Source organism: Clarias gariepinus, chromosome 4, assembly GCF_024256425.1.
Source record: "Clarias gariepinus isolate MV-2021 ecotype Netherlands chromosome 4, CGAR_prim_01v2, whole genome shotgun sequence".
In the NCBI taxonomy this organism is placed as follows: Eukaryota; Metazoa; Chordata; class Actinopteri; order Siluriformes; family Clariidae; genus Clarias; species Clarias gariepinus.
The window spans coordinates 9,416,022-9,441,218 of record NC_071103.1 but is presented as its reverse complement, the minus strand read 5'-3'; the positions used below and the strand labels follow the sequence as shown (position 1 = coordinate 9,441,218).

Here is a 25,197-nt window from a genome sequence, read left to right as displayed (position 1 = left end):
CACATGAATATTAAACGATAATAATGCTCTTAAGTCCAAGGTAAGAATTATACACAACTCCTTAGGTAAGCCTCTTTTTTTGGCACATTTTTTCCTTATATGTAAGTCTAGAGTCTACCGATGTGTGAAATTCTGGTATTAAATCCAGACACAGAATTCGGCCTGAAATATCCATTAAAATACAGCAGGCAGAATGTCAGATACCGTATGTGACAGTTAATAATGAATGATATTAACTTTTGTTAAACAGACAATAACTTGATAAAAATTTAATGAAGCTGATTTATGCTTCTTCGTCAAGTTTACGCATAAGGTCTCATGTAGCTGTACTCCATACCACACTTAATGGTGGAGCATTGAACTGTAGAAATGCAACTACACAACGCGGCGGTTACTTTTCACTCACCCTGCAGACTATTCTAAATGATTTAGTTGCAGTAGTTAATGAACACTTCTCTAAGTAATTGTGTCTACGCTGTGAAATAGCTTATGCCTTTTAAAAGAAAATTTTTCACACTTACATTATGTCCCTGCTCGTTATGGAGTTACGAGCTCGGAGCACAAGGTCAGCCATGATACAGGGCCAAACAGTCACAATTTGACAGTAGCAGTAGCAGTTAAACGTTCAGGGTTAGAGGTTGTACTTTTCCCTCTTCAGACTTCATTTGTCCAACATGTTGCTCTTGCACATTAGAATTCAAATACGTTTTGATGGAAGTGTGAATGTGTAAAGCAAATAGTAAAATACTGTACAGAGTGGATGGAGAAATTGGGGAGAATTAGGGGCAGAAAAAATACACATCTGGAAATAATGGCAGTAAAAATGAACACAAACAATGCTACTCCTAAAGCTCGTCCCAACTGATTGTTCCCACCTACACTTAGAATGATGTCTGTAGATCACTCGAGATGAGTGGAGCTCACCATACAGTAGCTTGGCACCATCTGTGCTTGGACAAGTGTGTGTGTGTCGTACCAGCGAAATATAGACATCCTCTAAATTTCATTAAAATGCAGCAGTGAAAAGTTTCAATATTAAAATATAGTTGCAAGCAGCAATGAGCGGGCCCAAGCACCTGACCAACAATCTGGTCTGTTCGAGATATCAAAAATCACTCTACAATTTTGCATCCTCAATGTCTTTAGATCACATGTGCCCGGTTTGGTGGTGATTGTATAAATTCCCTAGGAGGAGTATATCAAAATATCAACAAGGATTTTTTGCAAACGAAGCAAAATAACTAGCCTCCTGTCGAGTTGAGCCCATGACATGCATGCGAAAGTTGTTCGACTCTATAAGATCTAAATGTGTACCGAGTTTGCTGTGCATACATGCAAGTGTGTATGAGCTATGCAACAAAATCTCATGTCAGGGCCCCTGAGGGCCCCAGGCCACGCGACTCTCAGGCACCCTAATGGCAGCAGATTCTGCCAGTTTTCATGAGTTTTTGAGACCCCCAAAAGCCCAAAAAGGTGGATAAATAAATAATCCTTAGGAAAACTTTATTTTTGTGAATCAAATTATCAAATATTTCATCACTGTTTATAGGACTCCAGTGATGCACGGCTTCTATGGGCTCCAATAGCAGCTTCAAGTACACTCTTAAATAAGCAAAATGATTAATGCTCATTAAACAACAGATGTTTAATACTTCCCCACATGGATACATGACTTCACTAAGGGTGAATGGTAGTGTGTTTTTTCTGCAGAAAAGGAAAAATAAAACACTTCAGTGTTTACTCAACAGTGTGCTCTTCACTTGTCCTGCCTGGATGCACGGCTTCTCTGTATGATGACTTGGAGAACTCTCAAAGGGGCTAAACCGCTTAAGAACTGCCAGTCACTGTAACAGTAATGTACATGACTGACATCTTCAACTTATCAGCGTATCAGTGCCTGTCAGGCTCACCGAGCGCTCAGAGCTGCAGTAGTGGTCAGTTAGCAAATCCATAACTACCTGTAGAACGAATTGTTATTGTAGCCCTTGTAATTGATAAATATTATAAATAATTTGTTAACATAAAGTTATGATTGATTATTTGCATTTTTTAAAATAATTTTTTTGTTTAGGGTTGTAGGAGGTGGCTTAGTGGTTAGCACTGTTGCCTTGGCCCACCAGGGTCTGGGTTCGATTCCCAGCAAGGTTTCCTTTCCTTCTCTGTGTGAATGGAATTTGCATGTTCTCTCCGTGCATGTTGGGTTCTCTCCAGTTACTCTGGTTTCCTCCAACAGTCCAAAGACATGTTGATTAGGCTAATTGGCATTCCCAAATTGCCCGTAGTGTTTCGAAGTGAACGAAAAAATGTGCCCTGCGATGCATTGGCTCCCTGTTCCGGGTGTACCCCCCCCTTGTGCCCTAATTCTCCTGGGATGGGCTCCAGTCCCCCCACAACCCTGTATACAGGATTAAGCGGTATAGATGGTGAGTGAGTGGATTTGTAGGTCTTGCAAGTAACTACTGGGTATTTGGATAGCCCTTGGGTCTTACCTAAAAGACTGATGGCTGACCCTCCACATTGTTGCAGAATAAAAGAACTAGAGTTAGCCAAGCATGTTTACAGTAGAAGTATTTGAATATGTTAACCACAATGTTTGCTGTGGTTGGTGCGGAACATTCTTTATGGCAGAATGGCCAGGCAGAAAGATAACTAAAGGGTACTATACAGTATGCAAAGCAAAAAGTGCTGGGTTATTTCACCATCACCAGGTGCCTAGGTGTTTAGTCACACTGGAGACTCACATGAATTACTTATTAGGGTCCATATTTATGGGTTTAAGTCCAAAACTAAAATCGATATCTAAGGCTTTCCAAGAGATTTTGGAATGCGAATGTGGGGATTTGTGTTCACTCAGCTACAAGAGCACAAGCGTTTCGGCTCTAATGCTAGGCAAAAAGGCCTGATGTACAACCTTAGTCCCAAGTCATCCAGTGGGGTTAAGTCTCTTTGTAGACTTTTAGAGGTCTTTCACATCAACGTTGAAAAACCATGTCTTCGTAGCTGTCACTTTTATTACATCACTTCTTTCCTTTTTTTTTTATTTTAAGCGCTAGCTCAGTAGCAACCTGGACATTCTGTAAAGAAATGGATCAATAATTGACTAAGTTACCACATTGGTAGTCTGACAACCTGGATCCCCTTATCTTCATTTACATCTGCGTAACCTCCTCAAAGTGGAACCAGCTTTGTTACCATGTTAAATGGTGATTCAGTCACTGGTCCCAGAGCAGCGTTCACATTAACCAGTTCATACTGTATGTATGCACTATGCTTTCTATTCCGGGGCATGCACCCTTCCTGGCTTGTTTTACCCCTAACTGATTTTAAAACTGCTGGGAATTTCCTACAGTGAAGAAATACAAGTTTTTGTTATCAAGCCAACAAGCTATCACATCATTTTAGGATTTCACTGCCTACCAGTGTGACTCTTGTATCCAGACTTGTATTATCAAGATTGAATTCTTATTTGAAGCATGGAGGACTAAATCACAGAAGAATAAAATACTCCTACCTGCTTCCCCAAGTTCCCTTCACCTTAGAACAGTTAGAAAGTTTTGGCAGCTACTTTACGAAATTAAAGCTGTATATGACTTACAACTTGGTCCCACTCAAAGAATGAAAGAAGGTTGACATCTGGACAGATGCTTTTATCACTAGACAAGTCAGTATGATTACTTTGTGATGCAATACCGCTTGGCTAATGCACATAAAACTAAAAGGCTCATCAATTATCCAATCTTTTATTTTGAGGGAGGTGTTGGACTGCTCTGTTATCATCTAGATGGTACTGTATGTTGGCTTTTTTTTTTTTTTTGCACAGCATAGGGACAGTATATTGTCTTAACACCACACACAGACCAACTCTATGTCTATTTTAAAGCATGTGTTACCTTTTAACCACATCATTTCAAATTCAGCAAGTGTATAAACAGCTCCCTGGATTGTAGATCAACCTGTCAGAAATTGGGTTACGTCTTTTCAGAGCTAAAAGTTAAATGTTTTTTTTTTTCCCAGGTCACCCATTAAAGTCGTTTTCTGCATTTGCTGTCATGATCTGGTAAAGGACTAGCCCTAATTGCATCGCTGGCATCAGTATGAAAGTGATTTCTCTCTGAGAACTTATCCACACCCTTCTTGATCAAACCTTTGACCTAGTTAGACCTGATGTCTCCACTGGCCTCTTCTATTATAAGTCACACATCATGGGTTCTTTGGAGTTTTAAACAGGTTTTAAAGAATAGGTTTTTATCATAAAAACAAAACAAAAATGATATGCTCATATGTACAGTATGTGATAATAGGTATTAGTCACTGTAGCTCTACCTAATCTCCATGCCAACCATGAATATTTTCACCTAGATCACAACTGCAATGCAAACCATTGCACACGTCACTTTAATAAGTCACTTTTCATGCATATTTGCACAACCACTGTCACTTTTAATTTATATATATATATATATATATATACTTTTTTCCCTTCTATATTTCTATATTTTGTGATATTTTTATTATGCCCTTATTTGTATTGATTATTTACTAGCTAAATTTATTTTTCTTTAGCATTTCTTTTTATTCATATTTATTGCTTACGTAAGTTTTTTTTTTTTTTAAGGTCATAAGGTATAAGCATTTCACTGCATATCGTACTATGTATTACTGTGTACGTGATGAATAAAATTTAAATTTGAATTTGATTTGAAACGATGAGAGACAGAATGCAAAGGCCGTGTTCTTGTTCTGATCAGCCTCTAACACTGCTGTGGCAAGACCAGGTTGCTTTGATATTAGCATTTAGCTCATCTACAGTATATTCTTGGGTCAGGTGGTTCTCATCGTCCTCATAAAAATACACCATCGATTCTCCATGGGGTTAAGGTCAGATGAGTTGGCTGGCCAATCAAGTGATGATTAAGTTTGTCAAGTTTTGGCTCTGTGGGCAGGTCCTAAGTGGCAGGTGCGGGGAAAGGAAATGGACATGAAATACTCTAAAATCTCCTGGTAGAAGGCAGCATTGACTTTGGACTTGATAAAACACAGTGGACCAACACCAGCAGGTGACTTGGCTCCCTGATTCACCATTGACTGTAGAAACATTGGATTTCTGTGTCTTTTCACTTCCTCCAGACCACATGACTACAATTTCCAAATGAAATTACCTTCATCTGAGCAATGGTCCAGTTCAGCCCAGGTGAGATGCTTCTGATGTTATCTGCTTAAGGAGTGACTTGATTCTAGGAATGCAACAGCTGTCGCCCATTTCCTGAAAATGTCTGTGTGTGGTGGCTCTTAATGCACTGACTCCAGCCTCAATCCACTCCTTGTAAACCTCTCCAAAGTTCCTGAATTGGCTTTGCTTGACAGTCTTCTCTGGATATTGTCAAGTATAAATTCCCAGCGTTATATCTAAATAATCCCAAATGACAGGTATTAGGGTAAGTGTTATATACAGCCTTGACCCAGCTGTTCTGTAACACAGCAAAATTCTGCGGTCGTCTCTGTTACTTGTGCATTTTTTTTCCTATCACGGGTTTCCCTTCCAGTCAACTTTTCATCAATAGGATTTGATACAGCACTCTGCGAACAGCCAGCCTTTTCAGTGATGTATTCCACCATGGATGGTGTTGATTAGTGTCTGTCAAGAGTCTTCACAATAATTGAGGTTGCGTGTCGTAAACTAAAAATGGAAACTCAAACTCGAAATAAAATATTAGAATATTTCGAGATACTTGTTCTTTTCATAATTTGCACGAGCTGTAATTCGTACTCAGTAGAATTAAAACAAAACAATGGCTTAAAATATTTCATGCGGGTAATTCGAAATATATGAGAGTTTAATATACTTTTTTATCATTTTAGAGAAATCTGTTAAATCCTTGTTTCGTTCAGAACACCAGATGGATAAATGCAGACACGAACTATATTCTACTTTGTACAAGGTGCAGATAAGGCAGGAAAAACAAAAGCCGGAGTGACATATTATATGCACGAATATTATTTAAACACAGATTATTAATGATGCTTTGAAGGGATAACAAAAAAAAAAACAAGAATTCATTTTTGTAACGTAATGCAGTGATTTTTCAAACCAAGCTTGTTGAGACAATCCACTCTGCATAATTTTCTTTTAGCAAATTTTATGTTTGGTTGAAAGAGCTCATCATGTTCAACAGTGCTTAGTTTGGTAGCAGAGGTTGCGTTACAGCAAACCTCTTCCATCAAGTCTTTTTTATTTTTTTTATTTTTTAAGAGTAATGTATTTCAGTTGCCAGTTGAACAAGTGAGATTTTTAACATTTATAAAAGTTCATGGATCTTTTCCTACATACTGTATAAGATGCCGTGTACAGTACGTCCGCAAACTTCTGCCCACACTGCCAAAAACTTTTGTTTTGAGGTGTTAAAGCATCCTCCCTGTAGTCCCGATCACGCTCCGTCAGACTGTAGCCTGTTTGGGCCCCTGATAGCAGTCCTGGGAGGACGAAGATTCACTTCTGATGAAGAAGTGAAGACAGCTGTGCATTCGTGGTTCGCAGCTCAGCCTAAACCGTGTTTTAATGAGGGAATACGAAAGCTTGTAGACAAATGGACAAAGTGTATTGAAAAGCGAAGAGATTATGTTTAGATTATGTTTTGACTCAACCTCGTACATCAGTTTTGGTTTTTGTTTGTTTTTCCTGGACTGAAAGGAAATAAAGTCATTTGAATCTATTCTTATAATGCCATGACACCCATTCAGCATATCCCACACTATATAATCAACCACCAACATAAGGTCCGTCCCCCGCTGACATGTCCACCTTGACTTTGTTATCGGATAAAATGCAGAGACCAGGTCTGGGAAAACGCACGAGTATCTGCAAAATGTCCGTTACACACGGAATGACAAAGAGCCATATGTCACTGCCATGCTGACACCATGTTCCAGCCTCAAGAGACCTCAGTACGTTAGTCAATATGATATGCTGAGTAGAATTAGAAGTGCCCCTTTAGCCTTTATTGCTTATTTTTTATGTACTGTATCACGTGTTTTTCTAAATAAAAAAATCTTTTCAATTCTGATGATCAATAAAATATTTTGAATCAGTATTTCTGTGTGGCCTGCTACCAACTGACCCGTGCACTGGTACCAGTCTGTTGCCTGGTGGTTGGGGACCTCTGTCCAATCTGGGTTTCTCCCACATCCACCTAAAGCATCTTTGTCAAAATGGCATATTTAGGAAGGGAAAATAACTCGGAGCGTCTGACACGCTCCGATACGCTCAGAAGCACTTGCTGGCGAGGAGAGAGAAACACACGAGCCCATGATGGGGTCTGAATGTTCTCTCACGTGTATTAAAAACATGGAAAGATATTTAAATCCTTGACCATACACCTATGTCTGTTACGTCAAGAGCACATGTCCTTATTGTGTTCCAAGAGAGAGGAAGTTTCAATTCAAATTCAAATTCAAATTTTGTTCGTCGGGTCCACACACACACACACACACACAAACACACACACAGAGTACAATGTGCATGACTAACTTCACCAGTGGAAAAAAAATGGAACGTTTTAGCCTGGACACGTCACTCACCAGACCTTAACCCAACCGAGCATGCATTTCACCTCCTGAAGTGGAAACTGAAGGGAGGACCCTCCCAATAATGAATTAATAAATCAATAAATAAGCTACAACAGAATTAGGCTGACGAACAAGCCAGGAACAGCGGGACAAAACAAGAACGCAGCCCTTTTGTTATGCCAGTGGCATTCTACTGTAGCTTTATGCAGTTATTGCAAGCAAGGGATACGCGACCAGATATTAAGTGTTATTCAATTCAATTAACTTGTTAACACGTCTAGATGTAAATATCTCCTGAATCTGCTTGTCTGAAAGGTATCTGTGAATGAACTTCTGTATCTAATTAACCTTTTTAACAGAAGATATTACTGCTGTCTTTTAATCTCCATCCTTATCCGTGTGTGTGTGTGTGTGTGTGTGTGTGTGTGTTAGTATTTTGCCTATTTATGCCTCTCTATGTACTCACCCCTACTGTTTCACATGCTTCTTGTTCTTGTTGCACTTACACCCTGTCAGTATTGTATATATCATAAACATTTACAATTTTCTTTCAAGTCCATATTTCATGTATCTATCCTTTATTTGAGTACTTTTATTGGTGGATACTTTTTAATTTCACTACATCCTACAACAAACATACTGTACTTTCTGCTTCACTGCATTCCTGTCTGGCACTGCGTTGCGTAACCAGAAAGGCGCGTATCATTTGAAGCTGTAATATCGCCTCCTGCTGGTTTTTATGCATAATTGCTTGATTTGCCTTCTCTAATCATGTAGCAGGTGTATGAAATCGAAAGTGGAGACAAAATAGTGCAGACAGTGACAAAACAGCATGTACATAGTCTCGAAGCACTGTAAGCTAATACAATCTCAGCACTTATGATACTTTCTAAATATAAACATAAATATGAAGGTAAGAAATGTTGTACTTTTGCTCAAGTAGGGCTGTAAATAGAAGACGTCTACTTTTACTTAAGTAATTATTTTTGTTTTTTAATTAATTTTGGCTCTACTTCGTATCTCTGCAAAGGATTTGCTTCCACATGTTAGGGATGACAATTTATTTTATGATTTAATCACTTCACCAAATACATTTTTGAGTAATTGTGTGAATGCTCTTTAAAAAGTAAGGTGAGACAGGGCACATTAAGAGTTTTTGCACAATGCATTCCTGCACGTCCCAACTGATTTGACAGTATTATCACATCTGCATCGTCCCAATTAATTTTTTTAATGCCATTTATACTGGGAAAGGTTCTACTTTTGTACATACAGTATAGTAAATATATGAAAACCAAAACAATAGTGAACACTTTTTGAGTTTAAGTTTGCTTTAGGGATGTAATGAGTCTATTTTTGACTACGTTATAGAGATATTCTTACCACGTGTTTGTGTGAGATGTGGCTGCAATCACTGATTCCTGATTTGTGCACTTGGAATTTCTCTGACATCTGCAAGTAGTTTGCAGTTAGTAATCAAGGAGCTGGCTCTACATGCATGTTGTTTGCATATGAATGGATATTGATATGATCTTTTGTTCTCCATTTTTCTAAGTTCTTATTCTTTCCAACATAAAAAAAAATAATAATAATTAAAAAAAAAATCCCAACAATGTTTGACTGATGGTACTTAGTCAGTAGAGGATCTATCCAAAGACGAAGACTACAAAGCACTTTTATAAGTCTCTCTAAATAAGAGCGCCAAATGTCTAAATGTAAATGTGAATGTATTTGATTTATAGTTTATTGTGTTATCATATTTTAATATTGATAATGGCTGCTTAATTTAAAGGATGAAATCGATTATATAATTAGTGTTACGCATCAATTAGCCCTTAAAGGTTTAAGGGTTTATATATATATATATATATATATATATTTTTTTTTTTTTTTTTTTTCAGGAATTATTTTTATTTGTAATCTGGGTAAATACCATTGTCTTTATTTTTGGTGTTTTAAAAGTAGGTCAATTTTGTATTATTTTTTTCCCCCAGCTATTTTATATGAATAATCTTATTTATTATTTTTATAATATTATGTGTTATAAATGCTTTGCACAGCGGCATATTACAGAGAAATCATTCCTTTAAGAAATTGCAATCTTTTAGGGCAACTGATAAATTTTTTTTAAAAAAAGGAAAAAATTTAAATAATTTTTTTTTTTTAAATAAGTTTATTTGCAGGAATCTACATAAAATGTTTAAGACCACGTAACATGGCAAGGAAACAAACGTATGTAAGCGATTACTTTCATGAGTGCCGTTGCTAGATGACTTTGAGAACACCGTGTGCTATGGGGTGTGTGAGAAGTAATGGCTTTTGTACGGAGCATTAAATTAGACCCACAGGTGGCCATTCTAATATTATCTGGAGTTCAACCATAAAGCTTTGGGGCTTGGACAGGAAGTGATAGATCACCGTGGCTTCTGTCAGAGGGAGAGATGCTAGATGGCCATGTGTGAGTGTCTGCGTGTGAGAGAGCGAGCGAAAGAGAGAGAGAGAGAGAGATTTATTTGGATTCCTGCTGATATGTAGTGCAGACATCACTGTTGCGTTTATCACGATGAGCCTGGAGCAATCATAGAGGCTATTAAAGTAACCACAGGATGCTGTGTGTGTGCTGATTTGTGTGTGTGTGTGTGTGTGTGTGTGTGTACTTGAGTATGTGTACGTATTTTAAAGTATACGTGGTTAACTGTGTCTCTGTGATTTGTTTTTGCAGAGCTCCATGTATTCCCTGGCATTAAAATGTCTTATCAGCCTGTCCACCATCATCCTACTCGGGCTCATCATCGCTTACCATGCACGAGAGGTGCAGGTAGGAACATACACACTACTGATACATGCATTCATGCACTGATACATACACTATGGTTCAAATGTTAAAATGTACTGGTTTTAATGGTTATGAAACATAAATATTTATGTGAAAAAAAAAAAACAGACAGGCCTTTGGACAGATAGCAGTCCACTGGGTGTCCATGTCCCTGCAGCAACCATAAATTGATAGCAAAGTGCTTTTGATTTTGCCATTTTGTGTTATCTTATCTAAGGTTACACAACACTTACAACCAAGGGTTAAACATTTGAACTAACATTCAGGCTGTTTATACATATACAAGGATGTTCAAGACAAATTGAGACTTTCAGTTGTGCAGAATAATAAAACACACTTATGAAAGTACAATTTCTGTATATAGTCCCCTTCTACACTAATGTACTTATCTCAGCCTTTCACTAGTGATTGGATACCATAAGGTAGAAAGGTGTCTTGGTATGCAGAAGCCATGATCAGTCTGACCTCCCAGGAATGAGACGCTGACCTTCCAGGAACTCCTTCAATGGACCAAACGTAGGAATGGCTTGGAGCGAGATCCGGACTGTACAGGGATTTGCAAGGGGTGTTGGTTTATGATTGTGTTCCCATAGAGAGATGCATCTCTTCCACAAGGTATCCTTCAATTTTTTAAGGATCAAGCATTACATTGGGATCATCTCTCACGGACATGCGGCCTTCCTGAAAATGTTTGCACAATTAAACTTTTCTACCGCAGCTAAGAGTCTCATCAGTGAACTGTACTGGAAGTCTGCTGTAAATGTAAATTACATCATCATTCATGAGAAATGTCATCACGAGTACGATTTTGACTTGAGTGCTCAATTATTCTACACATTTCTCTCATTTAAAACAATCCGGAGGCTTCAGACGTGTCTCATTTAAGCATTTCCTTAATCATTGTTTCGCTTGTTCTCTTTACCTTACAAGTTAAATTTATAAAAACCTGTGCATAAATAACCTGACTTAAACGATGCGTCTTGATCCCATGGGCTGTCCTTTGGGACTAAAGTTTGAGCACGTGATTAATGTCCCCATCTTCAGAAACACCAGAAACTTTACTTCCCCTCCCAACCCTTTCCAAAGCACCATCTTGAATCAGGTGGGGGTAAATCAGGGTCTATGCACATCCTGATTCCCCCATGTCATGATTATTCATCCTTTGATTACTGACCAGTGCTCAGTATGTCGCCTCAAGACTGGAGAGGACCAGAGGATTGCAGAGGTCAAGAGCAGCCAGTCCACCATCTTTTGAGGCCATCCAAGCCAGCAGTTTCCTCAGCTCACGGTTACTGCAACAGAATTTGCTCAGTCTTATTTCAGCTCTTTGGAGACCAGCTGTAAGTATCGGATGTCATGAGCGAACTTTGGATGATTTAAAGTATGGGAGAAGTTTGCCTGAGCAACACTATAAGCACAGACCCATGACATGCCAACATACCTGACATTGGTTTGCCAAGTAATCCCCGTCTCAAATGGCAGCAAACCATATTGTCTCTGCAATCATGGGCTTAAATCGTGCAATAAAATGCTCCAAGTGTCACTTGTTCAATCGACTTCTCTGGCTTCTCAGGGTTGCACCTTAGCCACCACCTGCAGTTGTTGAGGAGGCCTAATGGTCAGCTTCAGGAGGCACCTGCAATGTCTTTTGGGGTCAAGCCAAGTGACTATATCACTGCATGGTTTCCCTGGTCACCAGAGTTTGGATCTAAAGGTCCAACTTGTTCTCGAGCCACCCAACGTAGCCATGACCTCAACAATTTCTATGGCTGCCTTACTGTAGCATCTTTCTTGGATATTGACTTTTTTACAGTGTCTCAGGCCACCTGTAAGGGTCATGAGGAGGGCTCAAGTAATGGGCTACAATATTTAGATGCACACATACTGTACTGTTGCAGGTCTAAGAGAGCTTGATGTTGCTTTTACTGCAAGGTAGGTTAAAGACTAGATTCTGTGAGCAAGAGAACTGTTTCATGTTCAGTTACTTAATTCTCATAGCAGCGCCAGTATTTTGGCACCAGCGTAACAGTCTCAATAGCAGACAGTCAGCAGGAAGCAAGATCAAATATAAAACAAAAGTGCAGCTTTTCAGCTTTCATGGTGTATCTCTTACTCAGCTCAGGTTGCGCGGAGTTCATGGCTACACACTGATACGCAACTCGGAGCATGTGAGAGAAAAAGAATTATGGCATGAGGGCTTAGTGTTTATCACTGTCACCCCTCACCTCCAGGTTGGGGGTTTGAATCTTGCCTCCAGTCTGTCTGCCTGGTGGGATTCTTCTGGGTATAACAGTTTCCCACAGGTGTAGGTTAACAGGCACTTCCAGATTGTGTGTCTGTGTGGGGGTTTGCCCTGTGATGGGTTGAGACCCAAGTACACTATTTGATAAATATATTTTAACAGCTGGCAAATCAATTATAGGACGCAGATTTAAAAAAAAAATTGCACAGAAGGACAATTAACATGCTTATCATAAATAAAGTGTTCGTTTTTTTGTTTGTTTAATGAGTATGCAACCTAAAATTGTCCTCTTCTTGCTTGGATTTGGTCATATGAATACAGTCATATATCCATATTATCATGTAGATACATATATATGGATGGATGATGGATGGTTCCTTCTATGTGCCGCCCATTGGCCACGTATATATATCCACATGGCACTTCCACATTTTCAGGGGTGGGGTTGCCATCTTGACCCCTTGAGCACTTTGGGGTGAAGGACCTTGCACTGGTCCAACAGTGGCAGCATCGGGGCTCGAACCGGGGACTTCCTGGTCTGTAATCCAGCACTTAACTAGGAGCCCGCTTGCTTAAAATTGCTATGCATAAACGTGTCACCATTAAGGTATTACACCCACAAAATGTGATCTGCTTTATGAGGCTTATAAACTTCTAGACTTCTAATACCTCATGTAAAAAATAAGTGCAAGCATTAATAAATTCTCCTGTAAATCTCTCTATTAACTTGGCAACTACAGTATGATTACAGCCTATTCTGGCTTGATGTTCCAAATAATGCGGTATGAGCATTTATCATGAAATATGTGCGTAGAAGAGGAGCGCTGTGTGAGATGTTCTGCAGAAAGTATAGAAGGAGTTTCTGTGTGTCATTTGAACAGACATGTGGGCTGTTCTTCACGTCAGCGTATAAACAGTTGTTACAACACGAACCTGTTGTGTTTTAAAGCAGGATGGTGAGTTGGTAGTCTCCACCCCCCGTGGGACTCCGGCATCTTTGATGAGCACTTACAGATCCTTACCCTAACTGCTGCATAATGCAAGGAGTGATATATAAAGTGAACCTCGCAGGCTATGGGAATACCGCTGACAATTCATTACCTTGTTCTGATGCTGTGTTGTCATGGCAGGCGGTGAAGGAAACAGCCATCACTGCTGCTGAGCCCTCAAAAGGAGAATAAAGCAAGCACCACCTTTGCTGTATTGTTGCTGCTAATGTTTTCTCAGCCTTAATATCACTAGAGTGGATTATTTGCAAAGCGCGTGCAAGCTGCTTTGGGGCCACTGTAATGCGATATACTGTCAACTTTAATGGGAACTTCTGTACACCTGCTCGTTTATCAGTAATCCAAACAGCCAATCATGTGGTGGCACCACAAGGCATAACACCATGCAGATTCAAGTCAAGGGATTCAGTTAGGTTTCATATCATCGTCATGACTTGGTTGTAGGTGCGTCGATTGGCTCGATTGATAGTGTTTTATAAAAAGGGGTTTTTACATACAACAGTCTCTGGAGTTTACGCTGCATGGTGTGAAGAACATCCTGTGAGGAGTTGGTGTGCAGCCTGAAACAACTCGTCGACTAAAGTGATCAGACTGGTCTGAGCCAACAGGAAGTCTATAGTCATCTAAATAAAGCACCCTTTACGAACATGGTGAGCTGAAATGCATCTCAGGACACTCTACATCAACCCTCGAGGTGGATGGGCTACAATAGCAGAAGGCGACTTCAGAGTCTGAAGTTATCATGGGGACAGGCTTGGATAGTTGAAGACTGGAAAAAGACCAGGTGTTTTTATTTGCCCATCAAAATCCTGGCTGACAGGAGCGGAATGTTATCACAAAGGGTTCAGAGCCCAAATGTGGATTGGGTTTGAACCTGGAACCTTCCGATTGGTAGTCCAACACCTTAACCACTGAGCTACCCCCGCCCTTGGTCTTCTGCATCACATTGTTAACAGAAACAATATATGATCTTATAAATATGTGCTATTTCTTTGCCTATGTGAAATTTTAAATTAAGTAATGTTTGTGTAGTTCATATAAAATTCAGCTCATAATTTTGCCTAGGTTGTGCTGAAAAAAGGTTACGTCACTTTATATTGCAACTCTCAATTTGTAGACCACTTTCGTGCTGGCAGGTAATGCTCCAAGGTTCCAAGGGCTACAACTGCAAGTATTTTTCACATCTGTGGGAAACACAGTTAAAGAATAATGATTCAAGTTACTATATCCTTCCTGGCAGCTTGAACCAATCTGAATTGACCTCTTTTATCAACAAGGTGCTTCCACCCACAGAAGCCCATCTGCCCCAGCAACGATGCCACGCTTAAAGTCACAGAGATCGCAATTTTTTCTCTAATCTGACGTTTGATGTGAACATTAACCGAACTATTTTTCTCATTGTGCTTTTTCTGCACGATTGACTGATAAGAAAAACGTGCATAATAAGATGCAGTGTAAGTGCATATTGTTACTTTAATGATAAATAGTTTGTTTTATTCTTAATCCATGAAGAACATGAGTTTTTTCCTGTTCTCTAGAATGCCTAATCTTTTCTGCTTTAAAGGCAGAATTACTTGAACCAGAATTCAGCTTAAGTTCCTGCATCAATGAACTCTCAATATGATCAAGTACATATTGACATATATTTAAAGTCAAAGCCACAAACTCCTGCCCTATAGAGAGGCGGAATGTGACGTCAAACCAGATCTAAAAACAAACCGGTTGTACTTGTCTTGTGAGCATCCTGCCTGTGGTTTGACAGTGTTGGACAGTTATTGTGCATGGGGATGCCACATGAGGCGAGGTCAGAAATCTAGAAGACAGTTGTATCAGCTTGCCACTGACAAAAATAAAATAGATTTGTGGATATCAGCTGTCCAGCACGGTCAGTGATGGGACTCTACTGGTCATCACTAGTGCTTGTTTAGTGTCCATTCTATCATCCGTCATTCATTTATCATGAAATATTAAATATTAATCATTTAAGACAATAAATATCTAGTATACATTATGTAATTTTGTTATGTTTTGTTTTGGTTAAAATCCTGCTTCCTCAAAGCTAGATTTATATCAGCTAGAATTGCGCAACATGAGTGTTTAACAGCTGATCACACCAGTGTGAGGGACACACAGTAACCTCAGTCACTTGTCAGATCGACAGACAGCACAGATGGCAGAGTGACAGGTGGATGGCAAGGTAGGGTGAAAAACAGGACAAAAACTGGCATCTTTATTAACAGCATGTACATTAAGCTGACGTTCTGCTTAAACAGTCTTTCAATTTGACTGAATGATTTCCACTGAACGTTATGGGAATAGCGGTCACATGGCAGCAGACCATATGTGGCCATGCTCAAGAACAAAACGCGTCTGGAGCACCGAAGAGGTCAGCGATCAGGGGGATCTCATCTTAAGAGTGCCATGTGAAGAGCTTTAATATTTCAATACCTTTATAGCACATACTGCTTCGATAACTTCTTGTGATCCGCTACCAAATGTTCATACCTAAGGGCCGGTAAGCATGCAGCATGCTGATTACAGTACAGTGCTCAGAGACAGGGCTCATGTGTGTCTTGTATTTCCAGAGCCCCGATTACAGTGGGCGTTGCAAAGTACTGTAGGTGTAAAAATGTCTATGCGATCAAAAGTACGAATCCTTTTATCATGCAAAAAGGACATCGCTGTTCAGACCGGCGACATGGCGAACACCTGAATGGGTGCAGAGTTAAATAAAGGGCAGAATGTTTGACCTTAAAACGCATAGCCATCTTTCTCTCATCATTCAAGTTCATCTAATGTTAAAAAAAAAAATCCTTAAAAGTCTCCACCACTGCAGATTCCCCCTCATCCCATATAAATAAGGACGGGATTATAGCAGGTAACTTTTAGTGAACAAACACGGCCAACTTGTACTGTAAATGCAATATTTTTAGTAAATGCAATGCATTAGGTATGACGTCGGTGACTTAAACTGAGACCCTCATGTCACTTTAGATGTTGTTTGAGCTAGCAAAATTAAAAGCTGGAATGTGTTTAATTCAAGATTCAGGATGTACTGCAGCCTTCTAGTAATATGGATTCTCCCAATACACTTCTGGCCTGTACACATTTATATTTATTGGGATAAATTAAAGGACGTGTTAACATTCAAAATGGTGAACGTAAGCATTAAATTTTTCGTAACATTTGAATTATATTCTGTGAGCTAAAGAAATAAGTTACCCCTATTTCTAGCACTCTTTAGTCAAATTAGTGAGAGATGGAGTTAAATGCATGAGGATCTTGGTGTAAAACACAATGCACTGCTCAGGATATCTTGTTAAATAAATAATAAACAGAAGGAATGAGTGTAAACTAGTGCATTTACATCAAACTGTAAACTAAAAATCACTTTTTCATTTATGTGTGTAATCTTTGAACTAGCTCTTGTGAAGCGTGAACTTGCACAACAATGTTAAGATAAATAGAGTTTTAATGTAAAGTGAAAACCTGTGGCCTTGCACCACCAGGGTCCAGGTTCGATTCCCGGCCAGGCTTGATTCCCGTCTCTGCGTGCATGAAGTTTGCATGTTCTCCCGTGTTTGTTGGGCTTCCTTTGGGTACTCCAGTTTCCTCCCACCAGAGATGGTTCTTTGAGGATGCCAATAAGACTAATCTGCAGGTTTTCTTTTGGACAGAAGAAAACCATGGACACCATGGAGCTGCATGATGAAAATACTGTGAAGATTTGGACTTTATTTCGATTTTCGATAAAATATATCTTACAAAATTGGTATAAAAAAAAGTATTGCTAAGCAAACCAAAGTCAAGCTATTATATCGGTACCGGTACTGAAAAAATCTTAAATGATACCCAGCCCTAGCCATGTGTAGCCTGAGAGTGGAAGGGGAGATATAAAGTATTAGTAAATTGCATAATAGTCAGGTAGATCGGAACAGTTGAGATTCGACAAAAATGCTAATAAAATTGAAAAAGGCCTGTAGAAATAAAACAAAGTATTTGAGTTTCAAGTCCATAGCAGGTGTTTGTCTTTAAGAGACAAGACGTCCCCCTCTAAACTAGGTGTCCTTACTTTGAGACACAGAGCGTCTTGATGAAGCTACAATCTGTTCTTCCAGAGGCTCTTGAAATTAATATTTCATTTACTAACTAATCATGCAAATTGGGCTTGGGACCACCACATGTGCTCTGCATGAGGTGCAAATTCCTGCTTAAAAGCCACTGGGAAATAAAGTTGTCAACCACTGAGCTGTCAAAAAGCTCAGAACTGCAGCTTTCCTAACGGAAAAATAAGCGTTAACGACAGCCGTGTCAGGACGAGTACACGGTCTAGACGGCGTTACAGCTGATTCAACTCCCCAGTCGGGTTTTATCCTAATGAAAAGACTGCTATGTACAGAACAAAAAGTGTTGTTTTAATACAGCATATTGATGATGATGATGTCATAATAGTCCTGTGATGGAGGATTTTAGGTATTTTGTTTGCTGAGCTTGTAATATACAACTACACTCACTGACCACGTCATTAGATATGCCTTGATGCTGGGAGCAGTCCTTAGAGATATTTGTCCTTATTGACATGATGATGCGAATCTCCCGTTCCACCACATCCCAAAAGTGTTCTGTTCAGTTGAGATCTGGTGACTGTGGAGGCGATTTGAGTACAGTGAATTTGTCATTGTCACGCTCAAGACACCAGTTTGAGATGATTTGAGCTTTGTGACATGGTGGTCATAAAGGGATGGACACGGTCAAGAACAATACTCAGGTACTGAGGGTGTTTAGTGTGCGAGGTGTTCCTAATGAAGTGGCCGGTGAGTGTATTGCACACAGTATGTTGCCATGAATATATAATATATGAAAATAGCAAGGATCGTGGCACAAACAGCAACATTATTAATATCTGTGTATCTCTCTGTGTATCTCTGAGTATGTCTCAAGATTCAATAGAGTAATTAATAGAATGTACTGAAAAGCGACCAGTTTTCGCCGCTGCTAATTTTGTAAAGTTAAGTCAATTGAACGGAATATATAATTAACAGCATTTGCATCCTTTTTGTGCACTTTGCACGTTGCCTTTTTCACTTTGCCTAAACTGTTTAGGCGTAATCAGCAGTTTTTTTTTTCTACATCTGTGCCTGTGTGCATCTTGGGTGAATAAACTATAAATACTATCAAATTCTGTATAGATGAAAGTATCAACATTTTGAAAGCTATTCAGATACATTTCAATTTCTTATGGGATTTCTAAAACGGTGCTTGTTAAAGCATACACAACCAGACAAACGTTTGGATATATCTTATTTTTCTTTATTTTTCTTTTTATTTATTACTTGAGATGGTACTGGACATTCGAAATATGAAGCAATCTCCTCCGATCAGTTGAATTTGAGATGTTATTGCTACTGGTGTACCGTAGGTAACCCTAAATGAACGGAATCCTCTGGAGCAGAGTAAACTCTTGCGTTTACATCCATGGCATTTGGCAGATGCCCTTATCCAGAGCAACTTACCTTTACCTCATTATACATCTGAGCAGCTGCGGGTTAAGGGCCTTGCTCATGGGCCCAACAGAGGCAGCTGGGTGGTGCTGGAGTGTGAACCTATGACCTTCTGATCAATAGTCTAACATCTTAAGTACTGTGCTGCCCCTGGCAAGTCTTGCAAGTTCTTTCCCGAGGCGGTCCTGATGAGAGCCATTTTCATTATAGTGTTTTTTGCAACTGCACCGTCGTATCTTAAGTAAGAATAGACAGTTGTTTCTCACTCACTCACCTTCTTTACCGTCTAACCGTCTATAGCCCATCCCGGGAGACTTAGGGCACAAAGTGGGGTACGCCCTGGACAGGGTGCCAATCCATCGTAGGCCATGTTTTAGACGTCCTTGATGGTATCCAAGCACTAGTGTAACAATGGGATAAGTGCATTAGTGTAGCAGAGGGTTATATAGAGAAATAAAGGTAGTTTCTCAGTACTCTTGTAACTGTGATCTGTCATAATGCACAATCAAAAGTCCAGGTTTGACTCGAATGTCGCTCATATTATAAAAACGATCTAGGATTTTCTAAGGTCACAATAAAGCAATACAGGTTAACAAACTTCAAGCTCAAGATCTGTCGATTGTTTGATTCCCGGGTGATGCTGCAGCCTCCCGCAGCCAGGGGCCTAGAGAGAGCCGATTGGCCGAGCTCTCTCAGTGGGCTGGGACGGGAAGCACTTAGCGCTCAATCATGGGTGTCTGATAGTGCTGTTACCCCAACACACTCCATCAGTGCATGAGCAGGCAGTTTGTGAAGATGCGGTCGGCTGGCGTCACATGGAGATAACACATGCTAGTCTTCGGCCCTCCCTGACTGGTAGGAGTAGCCTTGAAGTGGGAGTCCCCAAGTGACTGGGATTATGCTTAGGTGCGAATGCATGCATGAATGTGTTTATGCATGGTGTGTTGCAATACTCTGATGTCCTACCAAGGGTTTACTCCTGCCTCACTCACAGTATTCTTGGCAGAGACTACAGATAGACCACATTCGTCCCAGGTGTAAACGTTGAAGATTGAATTAATGTACTAATGAACTTGATTAAGGTTTCTTGGAAATGGTGACCTCTGTCAGGTTTAATGGTGGACCATTACAAAAATAACATATCATGAAGTTCATTACTGAGCAATTGTCTCTTTTGGTCTGTATCCGTAATGATTATCTTTGTCTCCACTGAATTCGGTATGAGTATCCAGGTGTGTGTGTGTGTGTGTGTGTGTGTGTGTACCATCTTTGCTCTCACTTTTGACATTCATCCTGCAGTCCCTAACCCAACACCCCCAACCCCCCCCATTAACACACACTGTTTTCCTTTCTCCCTCTGGCATTGCTCTTTCACTCAGTATGTGCTGGTGTTGCTCTAACCTCATCTTTCCTCCTCTCTTTTCCAGCCTCTCCATATCGTTCTCCCCGCTCTAATGTCTGTTCTTCACTGAACTCGATTAGAACACACACATGCACATCATACTAAGCTTAATCGAAGACTAAGTTTTATTAGGTGTCATTTTAGAGAGAGCTGTCAAAGGTTTCTGTATGTGTGTGTGTGTGTGGGAGTGCATGAGTGTGCGTAGTTGGAAGCCCGAGTTCCTCCTGTGTGTGTGTGAGTCTCTGTGGTGATGAGTCTCTCTTCCTGGCTTTGACTCAGACACTGCCAGCACACTTCTGGAGGGAGGATGTGTGTGTGTGTGTACTGTATGTGTGTGTCTGTATCTGGTTGAGTGTAATACAAAGCATGGATGATTAGAAGAATTATTATTATTATTTTTTTGAAATCTAAGGACATTTCTCACCAGCTGGTGTGAGGGACAGAATGGAGATCATGCTGGTGGATTGCGGGGGTGAGAAATGTAATTAGTTATTGATTATAGATCTATTCTGGAGGACTTTAAAGATCAAAATGTCAATGAGATACATGGTTCTCTCACAACCTCACACCCTAAACTCTTTTTCACATCCAGAGCACTGGTGTCCAAAGTCTAGTGCAGATGTTACAGACTTAGCTAAAGCTGCTATTGCATGTGCAATTGTGCGTGACTCGGATGTCACGTTGCGGCAGTTAAGAATTTTTATTTCATGAGACATTATGGGGCAAATCATGCTTATTGCAGAAAACGTTCTGATTATGAGTGGGCAGAGAAATTGAAGCAGCGGTAAGCTATCCTTGCAGAAGGAACTTTTTTTTTTAAGATAAATTACATTGCAGTGACTTTTGGCCAGAGCACAGGGTTAAAGGCTTTGCTTAAGGGCCCAACAGTGACACCTGGGTGACACCCAGGCTTGAACTCACAAGCATCCTATCAGTGACCCACAACTGCGTTCACTTTACAAGCCACATTTCTCAATACTGACTTTATATATAAATATATATATTGGGGGGGTCAAAAGTTTGGACACACCTTTTAAGTCAATGTTTTTCGTATTTATGCTGGATTATGCAATGGATTGGCACCAGGTACACTCGACCATGCTCCCATGTCTCCGGAGGTAAATTAATTAAAAATAAAATTATTTTCCGCATTCTAAAACAATACTGGAGAAAAAGAATAAAAATCAGGAAAGACCATGGAGTCATATGGTGTGTCCAAACTTTTGAATGGTAGTGTATGTCTTTGCTTGCGCCATCTGGATTAAAACATGTGTGACCACTTATTTATTTCAAACACTGAATGTGATTCTAGCAAAAATACGTTTTTTGGGTTTCGCTCTGGAGGACAGCAAGCATGTAGTCAGCTGTTTTTGTCGAGGTCCAGAAGAAGGAAGAAAGCCAGACGTCTTGCTTTAACTGTTTTATCAGCTGTTGCTAGCACGTCTATAAAACCCAATGCGCTGATGCTCCTGACTAATGACGTCAGCGTCTTGTTCGAAAGTGGCATGAATTCCGATCCAATCGTTCTCGTTCGAGTCACATGACTATGTATTACACGTGTGTATCTAGGACCGCATTTGAAAGTCAGTTCGGGCTGGTAATGTGAACATAAATCTCTCCTTAAACAATGTGTGTATGTATTTTTTACTTTTTTAACTTTTTTATTTTTAACTTTTATTTGTATATTTTTATTTTATTCTTCCCTAGGTAAACTTACCCTTTATTTTAATTTTCATATTTATTTCCTATTCCTATTCTTTTATTCTTAGGTCACGAGCAGTTGTCTAAGCATTTCACTGCATATCGTACTGTGTATGACTGTGTATGTGACAAATAAAATTTGAATTTGATTACCTCATGCATCCTAAATGGAACTCAAATCTCCAAGCCCTGGCTTTCGTGACTTCTTGAAAGACTCCTTAACTAGAGTGGTAAAAGGGCATTTATCCGCTGCAGCTACTTCAGTAAATGATATCTGTTGCATTGGGGCTATTAATGAATATTTTGCGAACTATTTTGATGTGGACTAATCTGGCCCCCGGGTCCAGAGTGACAAAAGATTTACAACTCCAGCTAGAGACTAATAAACAGTACGGTGCATCATCATATTAGCAAGAAGCCAATTTTGTAATTATCTCCGAGTGCATGGTTAGGATTGAAAGATTGTTTTTGGAAGCAAACTCACACGGGAAACTTTTTACAATGACATCCAGGAATCTGTTTTACGCAGCAGAGTAGCACATCATACGGTATCACCTCGGAAATGACTCAGTCCTGAAGTGGAAGCTAAACAAGGAGTTCTGGTGCTGTACGTTCTCAAGGGGAACTTTATTCTATTGAAGTTTACCCCGGAATCAAAACATTTACATACTTGTGAATGAATGGTTCATGCTGCTGACTTTTGTTTTCCTTGTCGCTGTTGGTATTGCTTTCCTTTAAAAATGAGTGCTACAAACCTATCCCCATGTAGTCATGAGTAAATGCAAGTGGATTAGGACAAGGCTATTGATTGAAGTGAGAAAAGTGCTGATTAATGCTACAGATTGGGAGTGATATCAGGAGTAATACAGTACATGCAATCCTAGGAACTGAAGGATATATGTCTGGTATGTCTGAATATCTCCTTTGCATGCAATTAAGTGCATTGTCTGGTGCGGTGTCCCATTAAATTTGTTCAGATGATGAAACATGTGATCAGCCATAACATTAAAAAATATTATATATATATTATTGTGCAAGTGCCTCTTGTGCCACCAGGGTGGGTCTGGGTGGGCATGACTACACAAGACCTCTGGGTGAGCCTTGGGTGCATGTGACCCTGTCACCAGTTTATTGATATATAGTCAATGTTAATGTTAGTGGTGTTAACATTATGACTGATGCTCATAATGCTCATAATTATGCCCTGATATGAAACCAATTAAAAAGTGATCACTAACTGATGCAAAGCAGAAACAAAATATATTAACACTGAACTGATTTAAGGTTGTAGCTCAACATGAACTGGTGTCTGGCAATGCCTACTAAATAAACTCTCCTATTTAAAGATCACACTTTTAAATGGTGGAACTGGTCAACCAGTAAGTGAGCACTTGAGTGAGCTGTATAAACATGAATCAAATGTGTTCTGATTTGAACAAGTAATTGGTATGTAGGATTGAAACAGCTGAAGTGCCAATTTGTTTATTCTGTTAGATCGAGTTAGATAAAATTAAATAATCGTTGCGTTTTGTTGTAGTTAAATGGACGTGCTGTAACATTCAGAAATTCAGCAGTGTCACAAAAGTGATGTTTAGATTCCTGAAGTTTTTCATTGAACCTGACGAGCTGCTCAAAAGCCTCGAAAGGAGCGACAGCATCAAACAGCGAGTACAGCTCTTTTTCAGCTTTCTTAAACGGTCTCCTACCATTGAACATTTTGTGATGAATAATTAGCATTTACGAGAATGAAAGAAAAAAAGCAACCCGAAAGTAACCCACAGTCAACGGATCGATCGACTTGCATAAAAACTTAACATAGACTATGTAGTTTGTACAAGTTAACCTTAGAGTGTTAGAATTCTCCATCCATTTGAAGAACGGTGGTGGGTAATCTAGCAGATGTTGGAACGGTGTCACAGTGCATATGTTGTGCAGGGGCGCAGGCATACACACTCACCTTCATCATGTTTAATCTGAAAAAAGATTATTTAGATTTTTTTTTTTTTTGCTGTGTCTGAGTATTCTTTCATCATATTTTAGGCAGCAACTTGCAAAGAAAACAACCTATCAGTCTAACATGGTGAGAAATGCCCTATCTGAATTGGATTAGTCTCACTGTGTGGCATCTGTAATTAATTTTTTTTGCACATCTGCTTTGTGATAAACCTCTCACAACTGGATGCCAATTAACACGAAAGGAAATAATCTCACACTTCCACCCATGAACAATTTGCTGCCACTTCACCAGGGGGCACTCTTATTTAAAGCCTGTCTCTATTGTCATGCTGATTTCTTCTCTGATAGACTGAGAAATGTAAAGCACATGGACTCACAGACAGACACACACTGCAAAACGTCTGAGTTGTAAGCTGCCGTTTTTTTGTCTTGATCTCTGGGCATGACCTTGCATTGGTATTTTGTTCTCCCTTTCGGATTTCTCTTTGGATTTGGATATCTCCTTACAGTATGTTTTATGGTGTTTGAGCTTTTGTGAACACTCTCTCAGTTCACCCCACTAGCCATATCTGCCGTGGGACTGGTGATGTTATCAGTCAGTTACATGACATCTTAATACTGTACATTTAGGCATGTAGACATGATCAAGAGGATCCACTGAGATTTAAATAACTTTAAACGTGCCATGGTTGTTAGCACAAGGCATGCCGGTCTGAGTATTTCCGAAACTGCTGATCCACTGGGATTTTCACGCAACCGTTTCTAGGGTTTACAGCAAATGGACTGGAAAAAAAAAGGGAAAATATCCAGTGGCAGTTCTTTGGGTAAAAATGCCTTGTTGATGCCGGAGGTCAGAGGAGAATCGCCAGAGTGTTTGAGATGATAAAAAGGCAACATGCAGCAAACCAAGTCGTTACAACCAAGTTATGCTGAAGAGCATCTCTAAATGCACAACATGTCGAACTTTAAAGCAGATGGACTTCAGCAGC

General features: G+C 39.7%; 1 protein-coding gene across 3 annotated transcripts in view; it reads left to right on the top strand.

The window, feature by feature from the left end:
* kcnn3 (potassium intermediate/small conductance calcium-activated channel, subfamily N, member 3) overlaps positions 1-25,197 on the top strand; it is a 98,437-nt gene that overhangs the window by 15,946 nt on the left and 57,294 nt on the right. For all 3 annotated transcript variants that reach the window (XM_053495503.1, XM_053495502.1, XM_053495504.1), the window contains exon 3: positions 10,286-10,381. In XM_053495503.1, the coding sequence (XP_053351478.1) occupies positions 10,286-10,381 (96 nt within the window). The remainder of the gene's footprint in view (positions 1-10,285; positions 10,382-25,197) is intronic.